The 20,922-nt window shown below is 46.9% G+C and overlaps 1 protein-coding gene across 7 annotated transcripts in view; it reads left to right on the forward strand.

Moving 5' to 3' along the window:
* The first annotated feature begins 493 nt into the window (after positions 1-493).
* TCERG1 (transcription elongation regulator 1) overlaps positions 494-20,922 on the forward strand; it is a 30,447-nt gene continuing 10,018 nt past the window's right edge. Inside the window, exons 1-14 of one of the 7 annotated variants that reach the window (XM_053956455.1) lie at positions 494-574; positions 1,405-1,630; positions 4,078-4,230; positions 5,546-5,783; positions 8,325-8,567; positions 12,174-12,236; positions 13,475-13,672; positions 14,903-15,018; positions 16,111-16,199; positions 16,486-16,646; positions 17,428-17,494; positions 18,179-18,314; positions 19,123-19,212; positions 19,937-20,055. In XM_053956455.1, coding sequence (XP_053812430.1) covers positions 501-574; positions 1,405-1,630; positions 4,078-4,230; positions 5,546-5,783; positions 8,325-8,567; positions 12,174-12,236; positions 13,475-13,672; positions 14,903-15,018; positions 16,111-16,199; positions 16,486-16,646; positions 17,428-17,494; positions 18,179-18,314; positions 19,123-19,212; positions 19,937-20,055 — 1,973 coding nt within the window. In that variant the 5' untranslated portion in view covers positions 494-500. Of the gene's footprint in view, positions 575-1,052; positions 1,233-1,404; positions 1,631-4,077; positions 4,231-5,545; positions 5,784-8,324; positions 8,568-12,173; positions 12,237-13,474; positions 13,673-14,902; positions 15,019-16,110; positions 16,200-16,485; positions 16,647-17,427; positions 17,495-18,178; positions 18,315-19,122; positions 19,213-19,936; positions 20,056-20,922 lie in introns of those variants that run through there. The other 6 variants (XM_053956456.1, XM_053956458.1, XM_053956457.1 and 3 more) reach the window with 6 other exon arrangements.

The raw sequence follows: 20,922 nt of genomic DNA on the forward strand, positions 1-20,922 counted from the left end.
ATTCCCCGTTCCCCCGTTCCCCCGTTCCCCCATTCCCCGTTCCCCGTTCCCCCCGTTCCCCCGTTCTCCCGTTCCCCCGTGCGCACAGCTCCCCCTAGCGGCCGCCGTGCCCCGCCCCCAGGATCGTTCATTGGCTCCGTGCCCCCGTGACGTCACGGGGCGGGACATTCCCTATTTGGGTTCAGGGGGCGCGCACCGCCGGCTGCGGGCGGTGATTGGCGCACGTGGTTCCGACCGCTGATTGGACGCTGCTCCTCCCCTTCCCTCTACGGCGTGAGTCACTTCCGGTTCCCTCCCAGGGTCGCGCCTCACGTGACCGCAGGCGCGAGGGGCGCGGGCCAATCGCGGCGCGCCCGGCTCCCCCCATTCAAAGCCGGCGGGCGCGGCGGCCAATGGCGGGGCGCGCTCGGCCCCGCGCGCGCTGACGGGCGGGCCCGGCGGCCAATGGGGCGCGGCGGGGCCCGCGCGGGGCGGGGCGAGTGCGCGCGACGGTGGCGGCCATGGCGGAGCGGGGCGGCGGCGGCGACGGGGAGGCGGCGGCAGCGGCGGGCGAGCGCTTCGGCACCGACCTCCGGTACGGCGGGCCGGGGCCGGGCCGGGAGCCGTCCGCCGGGCGGGGCCGCGTGTGGCGGGGCGGGCCGGCGGGAGCTCTCCCGCCTCCATTGCCGGCCCCGCGTGCGGCGGGACGGGCCCTGTTCCCGCTCGCCGGGCCGGGGCCGCTCCGGGGCGTGGGGCCGGGCGCCGGCGGGTCCCCTCGGAGCGCGGGCAGACCGCGTGTGTTGTCGCCCGCCGTCTCGTAGCGTTCGGTTGGTTCGCGTCCGAGCCCTGAGGCGCGTTGTGCCGCCCCGCACTCGGGGCTGGGCGCAGTCGTCCCCCGGAGCCGCCGGGCAGCGTGCGCCGCTCCCGGAGGCGGACGGGCTCTGGGGCCCGTGCGGAGCGCCGGGTGGCTCCGCGCGGGGGCCGCGGTGGTCGGGCCGGGCCCCGCCGCGGTCCGGCCTGCGCGGGACACGGAGCCCCCGGCAGCCCCCGGGGCCGCGGAGCCGGCGCCGCCGGGCACGGCCGGCCGCAGGCTCGGGGCGCACCCGCGGGCAGCAGCCCGAGCACCGGGTCGTGCCCGGGGAGCTCTGGCAGATAAGGAAGGATGCGCTTCCCGGGGGCTGCGTACCCCATCCCAGCTCTGCTTGTCCATTTCCATGAGGCGAAATTCACACCTGGGGACCGATAACCTTGAAGTGTGTAGCAGAAGAACGAGCTGAAGTGCTCGCACGGTTGACTTCACCCCCTCAAACGCGGCATGCTTTGCACGCGCTGTCGGTGTCGATCGGGTTTCCCCGGCCCGTGTCACCGTGCTGAGCCCCGCGGCGGCCGGCAGTGACCCGTGTTCCTGTGTGCCTCTCTCCCCAGGATGGCTCAGCAGCAGGCGCTGCGCTTCCGCGGCCCCGCGCCCCCTCCCAGCGCGGTGCTGCGGGGCCCCCCGCCCCTCCTGCGGCCGCCCCCGCCCTTCGGGATGATGCGGGGCCCTCCTCCGCCCCCCCGGCCCCCCTTCGGCCGACCCCCCTTTGACCCCAGCATGCCCCCGATGCCGCCGCCGGGGGGGATCCCCCCGCCCATGGGGCCTCCGCACCTACAGGTAAGGCGATCTCCTGGGCTGGCTGGGTGGGACTTAGGGGTTTCTCGTTTCTTTTCACACGTGGAAGTGTCCAGCTCTGGGCCCCTCAATTTCAGGAAGGACGTGGAGGTCTGGAGCGTGTCCAGAGAAGGGCACTAAAGCTGGTGGAGAGTCTAGAGCACAAGTGTGGTGAGGGCAACTGAGGGATCTCAGGGGGCTCAGCAAAGGAGGCTCGGGGTGGGGCTGGAGTCCCCATCCATGGAGGTGTCCAGGGAACGATGGACGTGGCACTCAGTGCTCCAGGCTGGATGGCACGGTGGGGATGGGGCACAGGTTGGACTCGATGGGCTGGGAGGTATTTTCCAATGTAACTGGTTCTGTGGTTGTGTGGAAATAGCGTGAGAATGGACATAGAAATGGGTGAAGGAAACAGCTAGGCAGGATGAGAGCACAGGGCTCAGGGGAGGTGTTATACCCCACTGCATACCTGTGGTGTGCAAATACAGCTTCTGCTCAGCTCCTCTGCTGCTAAACCAGTGGATGGTTTAAGGTCTTGTGTTTGATTTTCTGAGGTCTGAACAGTTTGCAAGGAACCTTTGTGAATGAGAAATGGATTGTTCTAATTGCCTTGTGCTGTTATTTAATTGCTTTGTGAGGGTGCCTTCCCATTAGGGCAGCGTAAGTGCCGTGTGGGCCGTGGGCAGGCTGAGGAGCTGAATGGTACCACGTGCCATTATGGATTAAATCCACTATTTGTAATTACAGCTTGAAGAACCAACCAGAGTTACTCTGGATCCCAGGCCTGGCTGTGGGTGTCTCCTGTGTTTGGTTTCCATCCAGGGCGTGCTGCTGCTCCCGGCTGTCACGCAGGCCGTGAGCTCTGCAGCTCCTCAGCAGCCGCAGCCGTGGCTGGGTGTCTGAGCCTGGGCTGGCCCTGTGCTCTGCTCCACGCCGAGGGCTGGGCCTTGCTCCCTGCCCGGGCTCCGGCCAAAGGCAGACGTGATGGGGAAGGGCCCGTGCTGGGACCCTGGCTGCACACCTGGCACTGAATGCCCACCTGGTTTTACTCCTGGGCTGGGGAGAGGAGCTGTAGCAGGTGGAAAGTGGGCTTCTTCTCACTGGATTCTTTGTATAGGTTGTAAGAGCAAGAAAGAGGAAGCTCATGGTGAAGCAGGTGCAAGAGCTGTTGGGGAGGAACAAGAGAGGGAAGGCAGGCTGCAGTTGAGTTGAGGGCTTTTTTTGTTTGTGTAGAATGCCATCCATGCACTTTTGGCTTCCTTTTTTAGTAGTGTTTAATGCAAATAATTGTTACTAGTTTGGTACGTGGATTTAAAGAGCAGTTTAAAATACCACTCTTAGAGCAGAAAGTTGGACCTCGGCGCAGCTCCCAGCAGAAGCCAAGGACATGGCAGCACTGCAGCTGCCAGGGGTAGAGCTGCAGCTGTGGGTGCAGGGAGACAGCTCAGGGCCCCTGTGTGCAGCTTGTCACCGAGCCACCCCTCCCTGGGCCATGGGGTGTCCGGGGTGTCCCAGCGCAGGCTCGGGGTGAGCGCGGCGCTCGAGGCTGGCATTCAGTTAGAGCTGGAGCGATGGGGGTAATCAGGGCACTTTGGTGTTTAATAATAATTTAACACTTTGGTGTTTAATAATTAGGGCACTTGTAGGTGTTTGCAGAGTGAGCTATAGAACTCGGTGAGCTCTGTCAGCTGTTTTTACAGGAAGCGTTCACTGTCCTTGTTGTGTGTAGGGAATTTCAAACAGTCCACGTAAATAAGTAAAATGAAAGAACTGAATGTACTTTGAATTACCAGCAGGTGCTCAGGCTTTCAGGTAACTGTGTGCAGGACAGGTCAGGATTCCGTATCATGCAATAATGAACAGTTTCATTATAATAAAATGGTGCAATATAATTGCAGCAATTTCATCATATTTTTATTCTAATTGGCACTAGCTAGAATTTTAGTTAGTGGGAAATTTAGGAGTCTAATGGATTTTAATTAAGCCCACTGCTCAGATGTACTGGCAAACTGGATGCTTACTTGTAATTTAGGTTTTTTTAACATATCTTTTCTGTCGTTGGGTTTCTGGGGTATTTGGTTCATAGATGGCAATATCTGAGCAACAGCTATTTGGGTCTTCCATTCTTTCCCTTCCTTCCATTGAAATATTTTCTCCTTTTCAGGAGAGGACTTTTGGACTTTGACCACATTTCAGTTCATGCCACCTCTTTTAGGTGCCTGGATGTTTGTATCTCAGAAGTGGTGGCTTCAGCTGTTCTGCCATGGGTGGGGGGTTGGCTGGGAGCACGTTCCCTGAGCTGGGAGCACTGGATTGTTAGAGAAGCTTCCGAGCCTGGCACAGCTGTCCTTACTGTTGGTGTAGTGCTGTTGGTTCTCTAAGAAAGGAAAACTGCTTGAAATTATATTGTTGTTATCATTATCATCATTATTGTTATTATATGCCTTTAGAGACCACCATTTATGCCTCCTCCCATGGGTAGCATGCCACCACCTCCTGGTATGATGTTCCCTCCAGGAATGCCGCCGGTCTCTGCGCCGGGAACACCAGCAATGCCCCCAGCTGAGGAGATCTGGGTAGAGAACAAAACTCCGGATGGGAAGGTGAGATGGGCGCCGTGGGTGCTCCTGCTGTGAGCCCGGGCCCGCCGGCTGGGCTGGGATGCCCGGGGTGGGGGGCCGCCATCCTGCGGTGTGGTGTGACACGGTGATCCGCGGTGTGACACGGTGCGGTGTGACACGGTGATCCGCGGTGTGGTGCGGTGAGACACGGTGTGGTGCGGTGTGACACGGTGAGCCGCGGTGTGACATGGTGAGCCACGGTGTGACATGGTGAGCCGCGGTGTGACACGGTGATCCGCGGTGTGACACGGTGATCCGCGGTGTGACACGGTGTGACACGGTGATCCGCGGTGTGACACGGTGTGACACGGTGAGCCGCGGTGTGACACGGTGTGACATGGTGCGGTGAGACACAGTGATCCGCGGTGTGGTGCGGTGAGACACGGTGATCCGCGGTGTGACACGGTGATCCGCGGTGTGACACGGTGTGACACGGTGAGCCGCGGTGTGACACGGTGCGGTGTGACACGGTGAGCCGCGGTGTGACACGGTGAGCCGCGGTGTGACACGGTGTGACACGGTGAGCCGCGGTGTGACACGGTGTGACATGGTGCGGTGAGACACAGTGATCCGCGGTGTGGTGCGGTGAGACACGGTGATCCGCGGTGTGACACGGTGATCCGCGGTGTGACACGGTGTGACACGGTGATCCGCGGTGTGACACGGTGTGACACGGTGAGCCGCGGTGTGACACGGTGCGGTGTGACACGGTGAGCCGCGGTGTGACACGGTGAGCCGCGGTGTGACACGGTGTGACACGGTGAGCCGCGGTGTGACACGGTGTGACATGGTGCGGTGAGACACAGTGATCCGCGGTGTGGTGCGGTGAGACACGGTGATCCGCGGTGTGACACGGTGTGACACGGTGCGGTGTGACACGGTGAGCCGCGGTGTGGCGCGGTGAGACATGGTGTGGTGCGGTGTGACACGGTGAGCCGCAGTGTGACACGGTGAGCCGCGGTGTGACACGGTGATCTGCGGTGTGGTGCGATGTGACACAGTGTGGTGCGGTGATCTGCGGTGTGACACGGTGAGCCGCGGTATGGCGCAGTGCGGTGTGACACGGTGAGCCGCAGTGTGACACGGTGAGCCGCGGTGTGGCGCGGTGATCTGCAGTGTGGTGCGATGTGACACAGTGTGGTGCGGTGATCTGCGGTGTGGCACGGTGTGACATGGTGTGACACGGTGAGCCATGGTGTGACACGGGATGGTGTGGTGTGACACAATGTGACGCGGTGAGCCATGGTGTGACACGGTGTGACGCGGTGACGCGGTGTGACGGGGCCGCTCTCCCCAGGTCTATTTCTACAACGCGCGCACGCGGGAGTCGGCGTGGACGAAGCCGGACGGGGTCAAGGTCATCCAGCAGTCAGAGCTGACGCCCATGCTGGCGGCCCAGGCCCAGGCCGTGGGGGCCTCCACCCCCACCACCAGCAGCCCTGCATCTGCAGCATCTCCATCCACCTCCTCCAGCACGCAGTCCTCCACCACCTCCACCACCACCACGGCCACCTCCATATCCCAGACCAACTCCAGTGAGTACCTGGGGGTGTCTTAGGCCTCGCGGTGGTGGGGATCCTGCATGGGGAATTGCTGCAGCAAAGCCTGGGTATTCAGGACAAAGTTGTTTCAGCATGGAGTGTGAATTTAAAGTATAGTGTTTAGTCCAGAAGAACCTTGCATGCAAACTTTTTTCTCCCCAGTCTCAAAGAATTCTTCAGGTCTTCGTATATTTTTCTTCTGCTGTTATCACATCATCTCAGAGCTATTACACATCTGTTTCCTTTTGACTCTAGATAGAGCTAAATTGTTTTTAGAAGTGTTTCACAAGAAATGTTGATTGGAGGTAGAAGTTTAGTTGTAGCAATTTCCTCATTTTCTCTATGGCGTCTGTTTCTGTAGGTCAGGTCTCAGAGCTGCTGCTCTGTGAGCACTGGTTGATTACAGAATAGTTTCTTTGTTGTATTACTTTCATTAGCATTACTCTTCTGCCAAAGCCTTCCCAGTTCTTACTTTCTAGAGTTGCACAAAGAGGAAAAAGAAAGTCCATGGAGCCATTTTTGTTCATTTATGACCTTTGAATGATAGTCTGGACATTACTGCTGCTTCCATGGACTGAGCCTTTGCTTGTAAGGGTTTTCCAAGTAAGGAAAGGGGACTGAATTGATGCAGCATGCACATAAATGCATGGCTGTGCACACACCAGCGTGGTTTGCACTGCACTTTGGCATGTGTGTGCTGCCCAGGTGCCTCAGTGAGTGTGGATAGAGGTGTGTGTTAAGTACTGTGGGTCTGTTTGCTGTGAGTGTGTCAGCAGCAAGCAGTGAGCGAGGTCAGTTCCCTGCCCAGAGCGAGGTGTGCAGGACAAGGAGCAGCTCAGAGTGTCCTGTCTTGCATGCAGGGCCACAGACAGACAGCATTGGTGCTGAGCAGGAATCTGGCACTGGGACATGGGCCTTGTAGCTGCACTGGCTCAGATGTGTGCCAGGCCAGAGAGTGTACAGGAGCTGAACTGTTCCAGTTCCTGCTGTGGGGTAGAGTTGCATTCTCTGGAATTCATCTTTTTCCTGTAACAGCCAAGACAAGTCAACTTAACTCACCATTTAACCCAAACTTCAAAATCTGTGTGTAAAAGGGAGTCAAATTTAGGTAACCCTTCAATTCTGCTTTCATTGAGGCTGGAGGGACATGTCACTAGAGCAGCGAAGAACTTGTGTTGCTCAAAGCATTTTAGAGCTTTTGTTTATTTTGAAGGGTACCTCACTATGGTGTTATTTTGCTGTGTTGAACTATGGTCTGCTCTAATTGTTGTGCTGAGTAACAAGTTCAGGTGGGAGGTCAGTGTCGGCTCCTGACCCAGTGGCAGATTGGGGAGAGCTAGTCATGCTTTGGGAGCAGCACTCTATGCACCTTCTCTGAAGTTGAATTTCTTAATGTTGAATGCTGACAATCTGTTCCACTTCTACCTGTTCTATCTGCTAAACTTTGTCTTTGCTTTCAAGAACTGTTACTGTTGGTGTCTGTGCCTAGGTGATGAAATTCTATGATTTAAAACAATTTTATAACTCTTAGACTTGGCCTGTAAAAACACCCTGGGACTTCTGGCTGAGCTTCATTCTTGCCTTGTACTGATTTGACCTAGGTCTTACAAATCACATACTGACTGTCTGCTCTGTTTCCCTAAATGTTAGGCACTTAAGAACTTTAGCCCTTTCTGAAACGCTTATCGAAAGATCAAAAATCTTTATTTAAATATGCTAATACTGGTATGTTGTTTGGAATGTTTCTGGTACTAATAGGAAATGCACGGTGTGCCCATTGGAATATGGCTGTAAATTGGTGTGGGTTTTTTTTTTTTTCTTCTTTTTCCCTTCTCCTCTGCACCAAATCTTACAGAGTGACTTTTCAAGTTTAAGCAGACTCGTCTCAAGTTCCTGTTGGCCTGTGCTGTGAGACTGTTTGCTCCCAATTAAAACAATTTGAAATTGAAACCAGTCATGCTGCAAGGATTATAGAACTGAATGCCAGTTGTGTGTTTTCCTGCTGGGAGGCACTGAAGACTGAGAAAGTTCTTGTAGCTCTTGAAGAAAAGTATTTTCCTTTTCCTTGCTTATTTACACATTTTTATTGATATTTTCCTGTTCTGGGGGTGCAGCCCAGCATAGCTTAAGGCAGACTGCTGTCATGCACGTGCTGCTGCTGTTAAAAGCAGAACCTGTGCTCATGTAACACAAGGACAGCCTGTTGCCATTGGAAACTTGCTGTAATGTTCCTTTTCTGTTTCTGTGAACAGAATAGAACCTCATTTCAGCCTGTGTTTGTCCTTTAATACAGCCCTGCCTCTGCTGTAGAGATGTGTTAAGTGAAAAGAATGGGGCAAATTGAAATTGGAAATTGACTTTCTTTGTGAATATTTAATGTTCCAGAGAAGGCAAAGTATTTTTTGTCCAGGAGTGTCTTCCTGCTGGTTATATCCGAGCATACCTGCTACGTACCGGGAAACAGAGCGCCAGTATGTTTGCAGCAATAATTTGCAGTGTCTAAGATACAAGGTGTTCTTTGTGTTTTTTTATCAGCACCTACCACACAAGACCAGACCCCGAGTTCGGGTGTTTCAGTTGCCACACCATCAGTCAGTGTTTCAACCTCTGCTCCTTCTGCTACACCTGTGCAGACTGTACCCCAGCCAGTCCCACAGACATTGCCTCCTGCAGTTCCTCATGCAGTACCTCAACCAACTGCAGCAATTCCTGCTTTTCCACCAGTAATGGTACCTCCATTTCGTGTCCCCCTTCCTGGCATGCCTATTCCACTTCCAGGTAAATTGGCAAACTGTAATTGTCTTGTCTGCTACATGTCCATGTTGTCAGTTGTTTGCACTCATGTGTCCACTGTGTACAGAACTTGCCTGGATCCTCTCCTCAGAGTATCTCTGAAAGAATTCAGGGTTAGCAGACAGACTTTTTAATTAACAAAGAACATATATATTTTTGGATTTCTAGTTCTTTGCTATACTTGGCAGAAAACAGCTGCATTTAAACATGTAGTGTTTAAATGAGAATATTGAGCACTATATTTTACTAATTGCAATATTGCTTTAACTTTTTTTCTGCTTACTTGATTTAGACCTGAAATCTTGTCCATAAATATTCACTAGGACATGGATGAGCAGGAAGAATTACCATGGAAATCATGACCCCAGTGATATCAGGTGTTCCCAGTTTTCTTAGGCTGCAGCCATTGGGTAGGATGATGAGTGCTGAAGTGTGACCTGAGGACCATAATGAGGCATTTAGGGTGCCAAGGTGTTGTTATTCACAGGCTTTAGGTTTAAAGAACATAGAGAAGGAATCTTAGATGGCAGCACACTTCTTCTGGATATATCATAGTTTCTTAAATTTTTATGAAATATTTAAATACCTAAGGAAGGGATTTTAGGCTGGCAAAATGTTGCATTTGCTGTCTGTAGTTGTTGCAGAGGGCCTCCCAGGAGATCACTAATGACACTTAGCACTTACACAGCACGTTTCATTTGCATGGAGACCGTTGAGCTCCTGTTCTGATACAAAATTGATGTCTTTCAGCGCACAGTGGCACTAAGCATACACCAGGAACTAATGATTTTGTGTTGCAGAGGGAGGTAGGAAACTGCAGTTGTATTGGATCAAAGTTAGTTGCAGATTTAAAAAGACAAAAGAAGCAGCCCTGAGCAGCATCTTGGTGTTTCTGACTCTTTGTACAAGCTGCGTGAGGTGACTTCGCTGCTGTCCTCCTGATGCAGCCACCCAGTGGGTGTGGAGGGAGCCCTTCACCTCCCCACTGAATTGGATGGATGAAAAGTAACCCTTCAGAACACTCCTTTGATGAGAGAAAAAAAGCCTGAAAGCAGTTAAAAGTGCTGACTAGAAGAGAGCACCAGCTTTTAGCTGCCTCTGCTTTTAGAACAGTCTTCTAAAATAACCGGGCAAAGCTACTTTAATCTGTATTGGCCTGAAAAGGAAATCACAGTGTAGTTCTCTTTGGTTTAAACCAGGAAACAAATACTGTTCTGAATGTGATATTCCAAGCTGAACAACAAATGAATAAAGGGTAGGAGAAAGAAGCCTGTTTATTGGTGAGATTTGGAAGAATAATTAAAACATTTAAGCCTTAAAGATGATCGGCTGAGTGCTCTCAACTGCCATTTCTAACCTTGCCAGCAAGGGACCAGCATGGAATGAAGGGTCCCTACACACTGTGAGGGATATGATCTACGCAGGTGTGACCTTTGGGGTAAAATGGGATGGTGAGGACAGTGGAGAGGAGTGGAAATGGAGATTCTGGGTGTATGCCCAGGTTGGGCTTTATTGTGAGCTCTCAATCAAAAAGTTTTGGGAGTAGTGCAGTACAGGAGCAAAGACAGAGTAGGAACATCAATCTCCTGAAACTCATTTTTGAAAATTATTTTTTTCAGAACTTCCCTCATAAGAGGTGCTTGCTCTGACCAGTTTTTCCTGTGAGCTGGGCTGCAGGTGGAACCCATAGCATGTAGGAAGGACATCAGACCCACACTAGTGCGTCTGATTTGTCAGTTTGCTTAGTTACAGAATGGAATCTGTCAGCTTCTTTCAGCTAATTCTGACTTGAGTTGGTTGGGATGGTTTCTAAGCACTGTAAAAGAAAAGGAAAACTGTAAAATATTTTACAATAACAAGAAACAGAAGAGAAGTCAAATTACTGCAAGACAGTATCAGGTGAAGTCAGAAGGTCGTATGAAGGTTAGGCTGTAGATGTTTGGGGCTTTCAGCACCAGGTATGATAGCAGCCAGAGGATTTGAAGTCACAGGGACAGAGCTGAACAATACCAATGTCAGGTGATTTCACAGTTAAGCTCTGTGTTAAGCTGTAGTAAGAAAGAGTAATGGAAGAGTTTGTTAACGATATCTCATAATCTCAGACCTTAAAAAGTAAGTCTGCTTTCTCTTAATTCCTATGTTTTAAGTCAGTTTTATGTTTGGGAATGACCTTGGCAGCAGAAACAGCTTGAGTGTTTGCTCAGTCTAATCTGTGCTGCAGCATCTCTAACTCCAGCGATCCCCAGATAGTGTTATTTGTACTGAGTCACGTTGGAGACATGCTGTAACTTCCTTAACAAAACGAATTTTCAGGTCCATTGTCAAGTATATAACCCTTCCAGTTGAGACAAACACTTCAATCAGTGCTGTTTGAGTCAATGTTTTCATGTCTCAATTCAATACTTTTAAAAATAAAACTAGTTGCAGTTCTCTCATTGAAAATATTTTTAGAAAACATTACAATTCTGTCTTCTCACAAATTTATTTTCAAATAAATTGGCAGTAGTTATGTATGCTTTGCACGCTAGATCTCTAATGACCAAATCCAGAAACTACTTTGGTTTAAACAGGGGTTTAATTTCACTTTCCACTGGAGCATTTCCCACCTCACATGATGAATTTGAACTTTTGAAGGGAAGTGTTTCAGTTTCTGAGCATCCAGACTGGACCAGCCAGAGAGCACTTCTACAGTTGCCTTCTACACCCAAAACGGAGGTTTTGGAAATGCATTCCCCTCAGCCTTGTCTGATTTCCCACTGATTTTGATCTGATCAAAGAGGATGAGCTGCTCACCTTTTTGTGCCTTTTTGTATCATTTCTTACTGAGCTGGAGAGCAGACCCCAGTGCATGGTGCCCCCTCTTTCAGGGCATGTTTTGGCTTTTAAAGCATTTTTGCCTCCCACCATTCTTGATAATGAAAAATAAATAAAATGCCCCTGACCTAGTGCAGGTCTGTGTGCCTCTGTCTGCAGCTTCATTGCTTTGATTTCTTTTACCTCCTCTCTTTCACCTCCAGCCTTGCTGTAGTGACCCTCCTACCCTCAGCTTTCCCTCTGGGTTGCACTTGGCTGTCCACCCTGCCCTGCTTTGCTGCTCTGACCAGTTCAGACCTGTCCTCCTACCCTTACTCTGCTCTCTAACTGCAGCAGCAGACGGGGAACCTCAAAGCCCGTTTTGTTGTGCTGCCACTCCCCACAGGTCTGTCCCAGCAGAGCCTGCCTGTGGAAGCAGCCCCATAGTGCGATTTTTTCTTGTGGTGCTGCCCTACAAGGGGAGCTGCATTCCCCCTTGGATGAACTTAAACCCCTGAGTCTTCACTGAAATACGTTTTTTTCTTTTTAATGACATCCCAATAACTTGCTAAGCAGCTGGTTTAACATAGGCAGAGACTGTTGCTGCAGCTTAAAATTAGTTTCATATTTGATCTGGCATAAAATGTTGGAGCAAAAGCAATTCACATTTTCTTGCTGGGAGGCTTCTTCTCTGCCAGCTGCAAATGGCATTCCAAATTGTGGCAGGAAGTCCGTAGCACCCCGTGGTAGCTGACGTCCCATGGCAGCTTTCCAACATGCTTCCTATCCGTTTTGCAGGTGTAGCAATGATGCAAATAGTCAGCTGCCCGTATGTAAAGACAGTCGCTACCACCAAGACCGGTAATTTCCAAACCCATCCTAGTTCGTTTTGTCTGTAAGTTGGCATGGTAGTGAATGTGGTTGTTTCTTTTATTTCTTTATTTGCTTCCCCACTTCAGTGATTACATATACTTTATTTTCAAAATCAGTATAAATGAAATATCATATTTGGTCAGGAGATGACTTCCCCAAATAACTGTTAGTGTCAGCTTATTCTGTACCCAAGCTCCCGTACAGTTTTCTGTAACCATTGAGTTCTGTAATGACTGTGACTCTCATGCCCATACTTAGTTCCTAGTTTCTTGTGTGGATTTTTGTTTTCCTGCTCCACATGTGCAGTGGCTGGCTGTGCTCGCATGTTGTGTGCGTGTCTGTGTGTCTGAGTGTGAACTTTCATATTTCAAATGTGGATTTATGAATAGTCACTTGCTGAGAACATGTTATGGCAGTGTGTAGTGTGTGATTTCCGTTATTTAAAATGAGACTTTTTCAATGTTAAAGGCTCAAATTTATGATCGTGAAGTTCCAGTCCTATCCAATTGGTTGTTCTAGAACTTGTCATTCCAAATCTGTTCATTATACTCAGTTTGTTGGGATGAGTGGAGAGATAGTAGGATACTGCAGCATTCTGGCTTTCTTATCTTTGAATATTTACTTGCCATTTTGCTTTAAGATTTCAATAAAATGTTTTTTTTTTTCAATCAGTTTGCAGTACTAAACAAACCCAACAATCTGATACTGTTTCATTCTCATCAGGTTTTATCCAAGGCTATGAATTAATGCCAGTATTTAAGATTTATCACAGTTCTGTTCTATGGCTCAAATTCAATCCACTCTTGCCTTTTTTAAGAGCAATAGGAATATCTCGTACAATGGCAGCATAATTAAACTGTGGAGTAGATTTAACCCCAATTATTTGCTGCAGGCATCTGATAAAGACTTTTCTAATAAATAGAGAACCTAATTTTAAAATAGTAAAATAAATGTCTAAAAGCTAACAAGCTTTGTGCTTTGCAGAATTAAACAAATTAATTAAAGTCCAGTTTGCCTGGGAATGGGCATTACTGATTGCAGAACACAGGAAGAAAATTTGGTAACAATGCCTTGCTTTCCAATTTAACTTTGAAAACAATCCTTCTGTTTCTCTCTACGGGTTGAATATTTGTGAGTTAAGTCAGTAACGTGCTAGGTGTTGGTCCTTAGACCCTGCATTGTCACTTACTGTCTTCTTGCCTTGTTCCTTCTTTCCCTTTGCCCAGGAGTGCTGCCGGGCATGGCCCCCCCCATCGTGCCCATGATCCACCCGCAGGTGGCCATCGCCGCCTCCCCGGCCACGCTGGCCGGAGCCGCCGTCTCCGAGTGGACAGAGTACAAAACAGCAGACGGAAAGACCTACTACTACAACAACAGGACTCTGGAATCCACGTGGGAAAAACCCCAAGAACTGAAGGAGAAAGGTACTTTGGGTTTTTTTACTCCAGCTTTATGCTGGGAACATGGCTCAGACCATCAGTGGTTGTGACTGAAAGTGCGAGCGGGTGTATTTATAATCCCTGATCTCCCTTAAGAGTACTTTGAAGTTCTGATTACAAGGATCCACGTGAGTTGGTCTTCAGTCTGAAAGTTGCAGCGTGTTTCCCGTTGTACTGTAAGAGTGTTTGGTTCTAGGGTTGCTTCCAAATCCTGTGCCTAGGGCAAATGCATGTTTCTGTGCCAGTAGAAAGTGAGTTCCTCCCTTGCACACGTGTTGGAGAAGGGTCCAGTTGCAGACAGAAAGTGAGGGGAATTGAGGGGGAAAGTCAGTCATACTAGGGGCTGTACTCCAGGAAAAAATGAAGATTACTGTGCTGAATTTCAGATCTTGAAAAACTAAATGTACAAATAGATTTGGAGCATGAAGTAAAGTAATGTGACCTCCCCCTGTCCACATCTCTACATTGTGTTCATGTAAATGCACATTAGATCCATGGGTGGATACAATTGCTCTTGTATCATAAATAAGGAGGAAGGGGCAAAAGTCCTGTGGCTCTTACTCAGTTCATAAAGTGTTTTAAGAAAGCAAATCCAAACAGTTGTGCCTTTTACTGTCTCCTGAATTTTTAGTTACAAGAAGTCTTTGTTTAGACAAATGCAGGACACTTACACTGTTGGTTCAATTAATACCCATCTTCCTAATAAATCAGGTTAAATAATAGGTCTTTTTACTGAGATGAAAGTATCTGAGACAGCAAATACTAATTTTACTGAAAGAAGGTTATATGTTTTATACTTTTTGTAAATTAAAAAAAATGTGTGCAGAGAAATCCCCAGGTGGTTCTGCATTGATTTTTATTTGATTTTGTCCACAGCATTTAAAATGTGAAAGTGGTCTTCAGTGTTGCACTGTTGGTTGAGAATTATTATTGGTTTAGCATTTCTGTTAGTACCCTTTAGTCAGCCTTTTAGTATAATAGCAGCATCACAATATTTCATTTTCCAGTACCAAGTAGTATCTTGACACAGGAGATGACTATGACTTCATAAACAGACACTTTAAAGCCCAGGAGAGACAGAAAGTGGTGAGAATATATTGAAAAGAAGCTTTGGGTTGGTGTTGTATTTGGAAAATTATACTGATAAAAAGAAATTTGTTATGGTTCTATAGTGGTTTTTTAATAATACTCAAGAAGACTCTTATCTTTATTTAGAAAAAATGGAGGAGAAGGTCAAAGAGCCAATTAAAGAACCCTCAGAGGAGCCTTTACCAATGGAGACAGAAGAAGAAGAGTCTAAAGAAGAACCTATAAAAGAACTGATAAAGGAGGTAAAAGACCTTGAACCCAAAAGCCAATCTGAAGTCTCACATCACTCAGCTGTGGCTGCATCTTAGCCCAGGCAGGTTGTCAGGAGCCTTGGTTACTAATTCAAGTTCTTAAATTCCTGAGGGGATTTGAAATCCTCCATTTTTGGATTCAGGTCTTTCTTTCTTTCTTTTGTTAATTTTTTTTGCATAAACAAAAAGAACATTAAGAAGAACCCTACATAATATGTCAGTTAAGAAGTTAGTAAGAGCATGGGACAGAGGTTAGCTTATTACACAGATGTGATGTTCTCTCACTGATTTTATGGTACTCAGAAAATGGAATTTGTCCTGAATGTCTGAAATATTTACTAGTTTTTTTTCTCTATTTCTTTGCTTCATTATTTTGAACAGTTTGACACAAAACTCACACATTCCCCCTGTGCTGTAACTGCTACGTTTAGGCTGTGAGGAGCACGTGTCTTAGAAAGGGCTGTAGTGTTTTCAGTAAACAAAAGTAACTTTTCCTTTTGGAGCCATTTTGCTGTGCTAAACAGCATAGTTTCTGAAGATATTAAGGGGTGTTTAAATAAAAATTAAAGCTTTTATCCTGATTTCTGTGAACTTCAATGTGGTTTAATAGGCAAAACCACAGAATTCAGATAGTGGGTTTTGCTGCCACTCCACCCTGTTTATTTCTGAGGTAGTTATCAGTTTGCTGATTTCTGCTACAGAGGTTGTTTCAGGTTTTCACTGTTTCCTACTGTGTGTCTCATTATCAAACAAACTAATTTTAAGAATAAATGAAAATTCCTTTGTCATAAAATACACCTGTATCCAGGTCCTCCTGAACTTCCAGGGTTCATACAGATCTAGGAAGGTATTTAAGTAAGGTTTTGTCATAGTCAAAAGTTAATTAAATGCTTAGAGGTTTTGGAATTTAGATTTTTGGAATAGCAGCTGCTGTTGCAATTCCAGTGCTTCTGTTCTAGGCATGGATGAAGTGTCATTGTGAGCTGCTTGTCAGCATGGTTTCAGTAAAACAAGTTGGTTACTGTGTAATAAATAATTAGCCAGCTGTCATCGCCTGATCTTCAAACTTATTTTTTCCTTGAGGAGCCAAAAGAAGAAGAAATGACAGAGGAAGAGAAGGCAGCTCAGAAGGCCAAGCCAGTGGCCACCACCCCCATTCCAGGCACCCCGTGGTAGGTAACTGCTGCTGTGGGACTGACACGGCTGTTGCTGGGGAGTCAGAATAAGTGGCAGTGTGTGGAGAGCATGTTCCTAGCATGCTGAGTGTTTAAAATTTCAGTTTCAAATTTCAATCACTGTATTTTCAAGTCTGGCAGCAGAGAAAAGCAGCAATTCGGGGTCACGGCTGGGCAGTAGGAATGTCTGGCAGTTGTGCAGTCAGTGGCACCTGGGTCTACAGGCTGTGAACACGTAGCAGCTGTGGGGACAGGTAGCCCAAGCCTTCCTTCACTTCTCCAGGTGTGTGGTGTGGACTGGGGACGAGCGTGTGTTCTTCTACAACCCCACCACCCGGCTGTCCATGTGGGACCGACCCGACGACCTCATTGGAAGGGCTGATGTGGACAAAATTATTCAAGAACCTCCTCACAAAAAGGGAATGGAAGAAGGAAAAAAACTTAGTAAGAGCAATCTTATTGCCTTCCTAGGAAGCATAAATACAACTTAACACTTTGCTTTCCAAAGCTTGTAACATTTAAATAAGTGACAGAAATGTAAGGATCTACTGAAAAGGTGTATAAATGTGAAATGCAGATTGTGGAGTCTTTTGAGGAAAAGATAGCCCATTGAAGAAAGTAGATACTAACAATTAATTGTTTTGCTAAATGCCAACAGGTTGAGAAGCCCCACAGTTTTTATGAATAAAAAAAGGGATTGTGTTTGTTTTATAAGAAAGAGACCAGAAAAGATTAATCATAATGTACGAATGGGCTCTCACAGAAGAGGAGTTAATTTTGAGATCATCAGTTGGAATAGAGTTTGGAAATAGCTGCCGAGAGAGAGAACGTTCAAAAGGCTGCTGAGATGAGATTTCTCTCTGGCCTGAGTTCTAGGAAATGGTCCTGGCATGACATGTTGGCTTTGTAGTTGGAGGAGAGCAAAGTGCAGGTAATCAGGTAGATCCAAATATGCTTCATTAGACTGTTAAGCCCGAGTTGTTTTTCCCTAAAAATAAGAGCTGAGTGTTTGTCATTTTAAATTTCAAGTTGGCTGAAGTCCACTGGTCCTGTCCCCAAATTCCCATAGCATCACTCTGAAAGTGACTGAGAACCACATGTCTTCTCCCTTTGTCAGAACACAATTGCTGCACTTGTTGTCCTTGGTTTGTGCATGAGGTTTCACTTGTAAGTATAAAAATTTTCATCAATATAAAACCTAAAGTCTTACTGAAATCTGTTACAGTTAGAGAAGAGCACGAAGCTGCAGAGGAAGCAAATGAAGATGAGCCTATTAAAATAAAAAAGCGCAAGTAAGTTTTTACTTTTTCAATACCAAGTGATCTGCGTGGTAAAATAACTGAAGTTTGTTACTTGAGCCCTGTGTGTTGTGTCCAGCAGAGTAGAATTGGAATGAAGATCTGCTGCTCAGCAGATCAGGTATTTGATATTTTCCTGAGATAGCTGAAACCTGTGCAGAGAGTCAATAGCATATGTTTTGGAAGTAATTTGAAATGGAAATAAATGGTGTAAGTTGGTGAATCCAAAGACTATTTTGAGTGTAGTGTGTCCTAAATAGCTTGCTTCTGTTGTTTGTTAATTTTAGGGCACAAGACTTGGTTGTCGGAATATCCCGCCACCTAGATTTTCCTAGTGGTTCCTCTATTTTCATTCTGTTATGAAAGTTTGGCTTATGTCTTTTGGTCTGGTTTGCCTTTTGGAAGTGATATATGAGATATACATGTTTTAGAAGTGATTTTACTGTCATCTTCAGAATGATCATGGAGCTGTTAGCTGTAAGGGCTGGGGGTTTGTTTGGGATGAAGTGCATTTGCTCTTAGTAAACCTAAATCAGCACACTTCTCCAGAAGCTTTTTAATGGGTGAGATCTCACCTGTGTCAGTGTTCTTGGTGTCATGATTGTGAGGTGTTTCCAACCTGCTGATACTTTACTTCTCAACTTACACTTTGCTTGGTTTGGTTTTTTTTTTTTCCAGGAAAGATGATCTCAAAGACATTGATTCTGAGAAGGAGGCTGCTATGGAGGCTGAGATTAAAGCTGCTCGAGAGAGAGCCATCGTCCCGCTGGAGGCTCGGATGAAGCAGTTCAAGGACATGCTGCTGGAAAGAGGGGTCAGAAACCTGTGTGTGTGTGAGGAGGGAGAGAGGGAGGTTCAGATCAGAGCTGTGTGTGTGTGAGGAGGGAGAGAGGGAGGATCGTGCAGAGCTGTGAGTTCTTGGCCAATTCCAAACCTGCGACATTTTGTGTACGGAAACAATCTCATCCTTCCTCTGATCAATGAATGGTCTTGGTACCAGACTCCAGATTTTGAAGAAACTTAAAATTACAGCAAATATTTTATTTTTTTGTAACTGAAATGACAGGGTCAAGGCAGATAATTTCCCCCCACTCCCCCCCCAGTTTTTTCTCCAAATTAAGTATTTACATAAGTGGAAATTGACATTGAAGATGAATAGGACACACCCTTAATGTTTTTGGAAATGTTCCTACTGAAAAAAGCAGCACCTTCCACTCTAGTCTGTACAGTCTTACCCTTAAAAGGGAGACATTTTGTTTTTAGTTAACTAAAGAAATGTACTTGATGCCAATCAATTTTGATAAATTAAACTAGCTGAATATAAATTTGGATAGTAACTGAAAAATGGAAGTGGTTCCAGCTGCCTATGGAACACAGATTCTCAAGGCTTTCTTTCAATGTACATTTTATTTTTAGTGTCACACAGCAGCAGGAAGTGTGTATTATCCTTCAGAAGTTTTCAGAGGAAATTGATGTTGAAACTTTCTATGACAGCTTCTGTCATCCATTAGTGATGAGAACTCCAGGATGAGTTTGGTTCCCCCTTTTCATCACATCTTAGTGTGTTTTCAAGGAAAACTGTACAACTCCTGTACAATTTGTATATTTGTCTTCATTTAAAGGTCTCTGCTTTTTCAACATGGGAGAAAGAGCTGCACAAGATTGTTTTTGATCCTCGTTACTTGCTGCTCAACCCAAAAGAAAGGAAACAGGTAAAAAAGTTAAATTCACTTCCCATCCGGATACAGCTACTACAGGTTTATCTGAATCCTCAGTCTTTGTTTCTGCAAACCTTTCAGACTAATTAGTGCTGCAAGGGATTTTTGTCATTATTAGGGTTTGCCTGGAAATGGAAGAAACCAGCAAGGGAAAGTGCTGATAGTTGCTTTATTTCCTGTGGTTGGAAGGTCTCATATTTTGACACAGTGGAAGTTGTATGTCTACAGAGCACTGCTGAAACCTGAATGAAATAGTGAGAGTCATCAGTATCTTGTCAAAATACTGGCATAATATGTCATCTAGCTATTTTCTTTTTAAAAAGTGTTTGGGGGGAAATCTAAAGTGCATTTTTATTGTTCAGCAAGTTCTCACTTCAGCAGCTTTTCCTCAAGTGAATGTAGGGAAATGGAAAGCTTCAAGAACATGGGAAGTGTCTGAAACATGGGACCCAGGAAAATGTTAACTGGAATGTGTAAGGAACTTCTTCCCAGGTCTCAGATGGTGTGTTAGGTACAGCACCCTGCATGTGCAGCAGCTTGGATCAATTCCATATTGAAATGCAAAGTCTCTCTAAGATTTCTGCCTCCTCTGTGTTGATTCTGTGGTGAGAGGAAAGGAAACAAGAGAGAAGGAAAGAAGTGAGATTTTTCCTCCCTTATCCCTAGAGCTTCTGTGTGTCACTTGTGTGTTTGCTGTGGGTGACTGGTGTTTCTGTAGGTGTTTGATCAGTATGTGAAAACCCGAGCAGAGGAAGAGCGCAAGGAGAAGAAAAATAAAATAATGCAGGCCAAGGAGGATTTCAAGAAAATGATGGAAGAAGCAAAGATTAATCCAAGGTAGGAGTTTCTTTGTGGTTCACGTGCATAAGCTCTACTAGCATGCAGCGTGTTGGGTGGTATTGGGTTGGTTAACCTTTTCAAAATGGGCAAAGAGGAGAAAAATCACGAGATATTGTTGAAATCTTCCTTTGTTTGCTTGTATTCACCTAATCCATAAAAAAATAGAACTTGTGATTTACATATTTCAAGTTGAAGAAATCCCCAGCATGCTGCCTGGATTGTGAGAAAGGCCTCGGATCCACCACAAGTTTCTTTAATAACCCTGTTTCTTCTTAATAAGTCTTTGAGAAGTACTAGGGAGGTTTCTTGGGTTTGGAGGGGGCTGAAGGGATGTTTTTCTTGTTACAAACGATGTCAATGATGATATGATGAAATGTTCTGGTTGCTTTAATACAGCACTGATTATACCCCCCTCACATTCAGACCTGGCAGCAGTAAGAGTGAGGGGTTGACAGTGAATGTATGTTCAAGATTTCACTGCTGGTATTATTTGTTTCACAGCTTCCGCACATAGAGGTCATGAGATTCATGCTTATGTCACCAGATAAGCTCCAAACCGTCCTCTTTCAGCATCTCTTGGCTCATCTGGCATTAATTCTTTCCCAGTGAAATAACAGCTCATTTGTTTCACTTCAGCTCAGTTTTTTCCAGTGACTCATTTTGGAAATTTGGTGACAGTGCTGTGGTAACTTCTAAATTGCTTCAGAGCTAACTAATAACTCAGTAGAAGGCTGGAAGGCTGGAGGCATGGATATGCCTTAAGAAACAGTTATGTTAGCTTTAATATCCTCAGCTTTCAACATATCTTCAGTATGTTGTGTTGGGACTGATTCTTTACCTGATTATGGGCTGGGGTGGGAAAGA

This window comes from Vidua chalybeata, chromosome 15, assembly GCF_026979565.1.
Source record: "Vidua chalybeata isolate OUT-0048 chromosome 15, bVidCha1 merged haplotype, whole genome shotgun sequence".
In the NCBI taxonomy this organism is placed as follows: domain Eukaryota; kingdom Metazoa; phylum Chordata; class Aves; order Passeriformes; family Viduidae; genus Vidua; species Vidua chalybeata.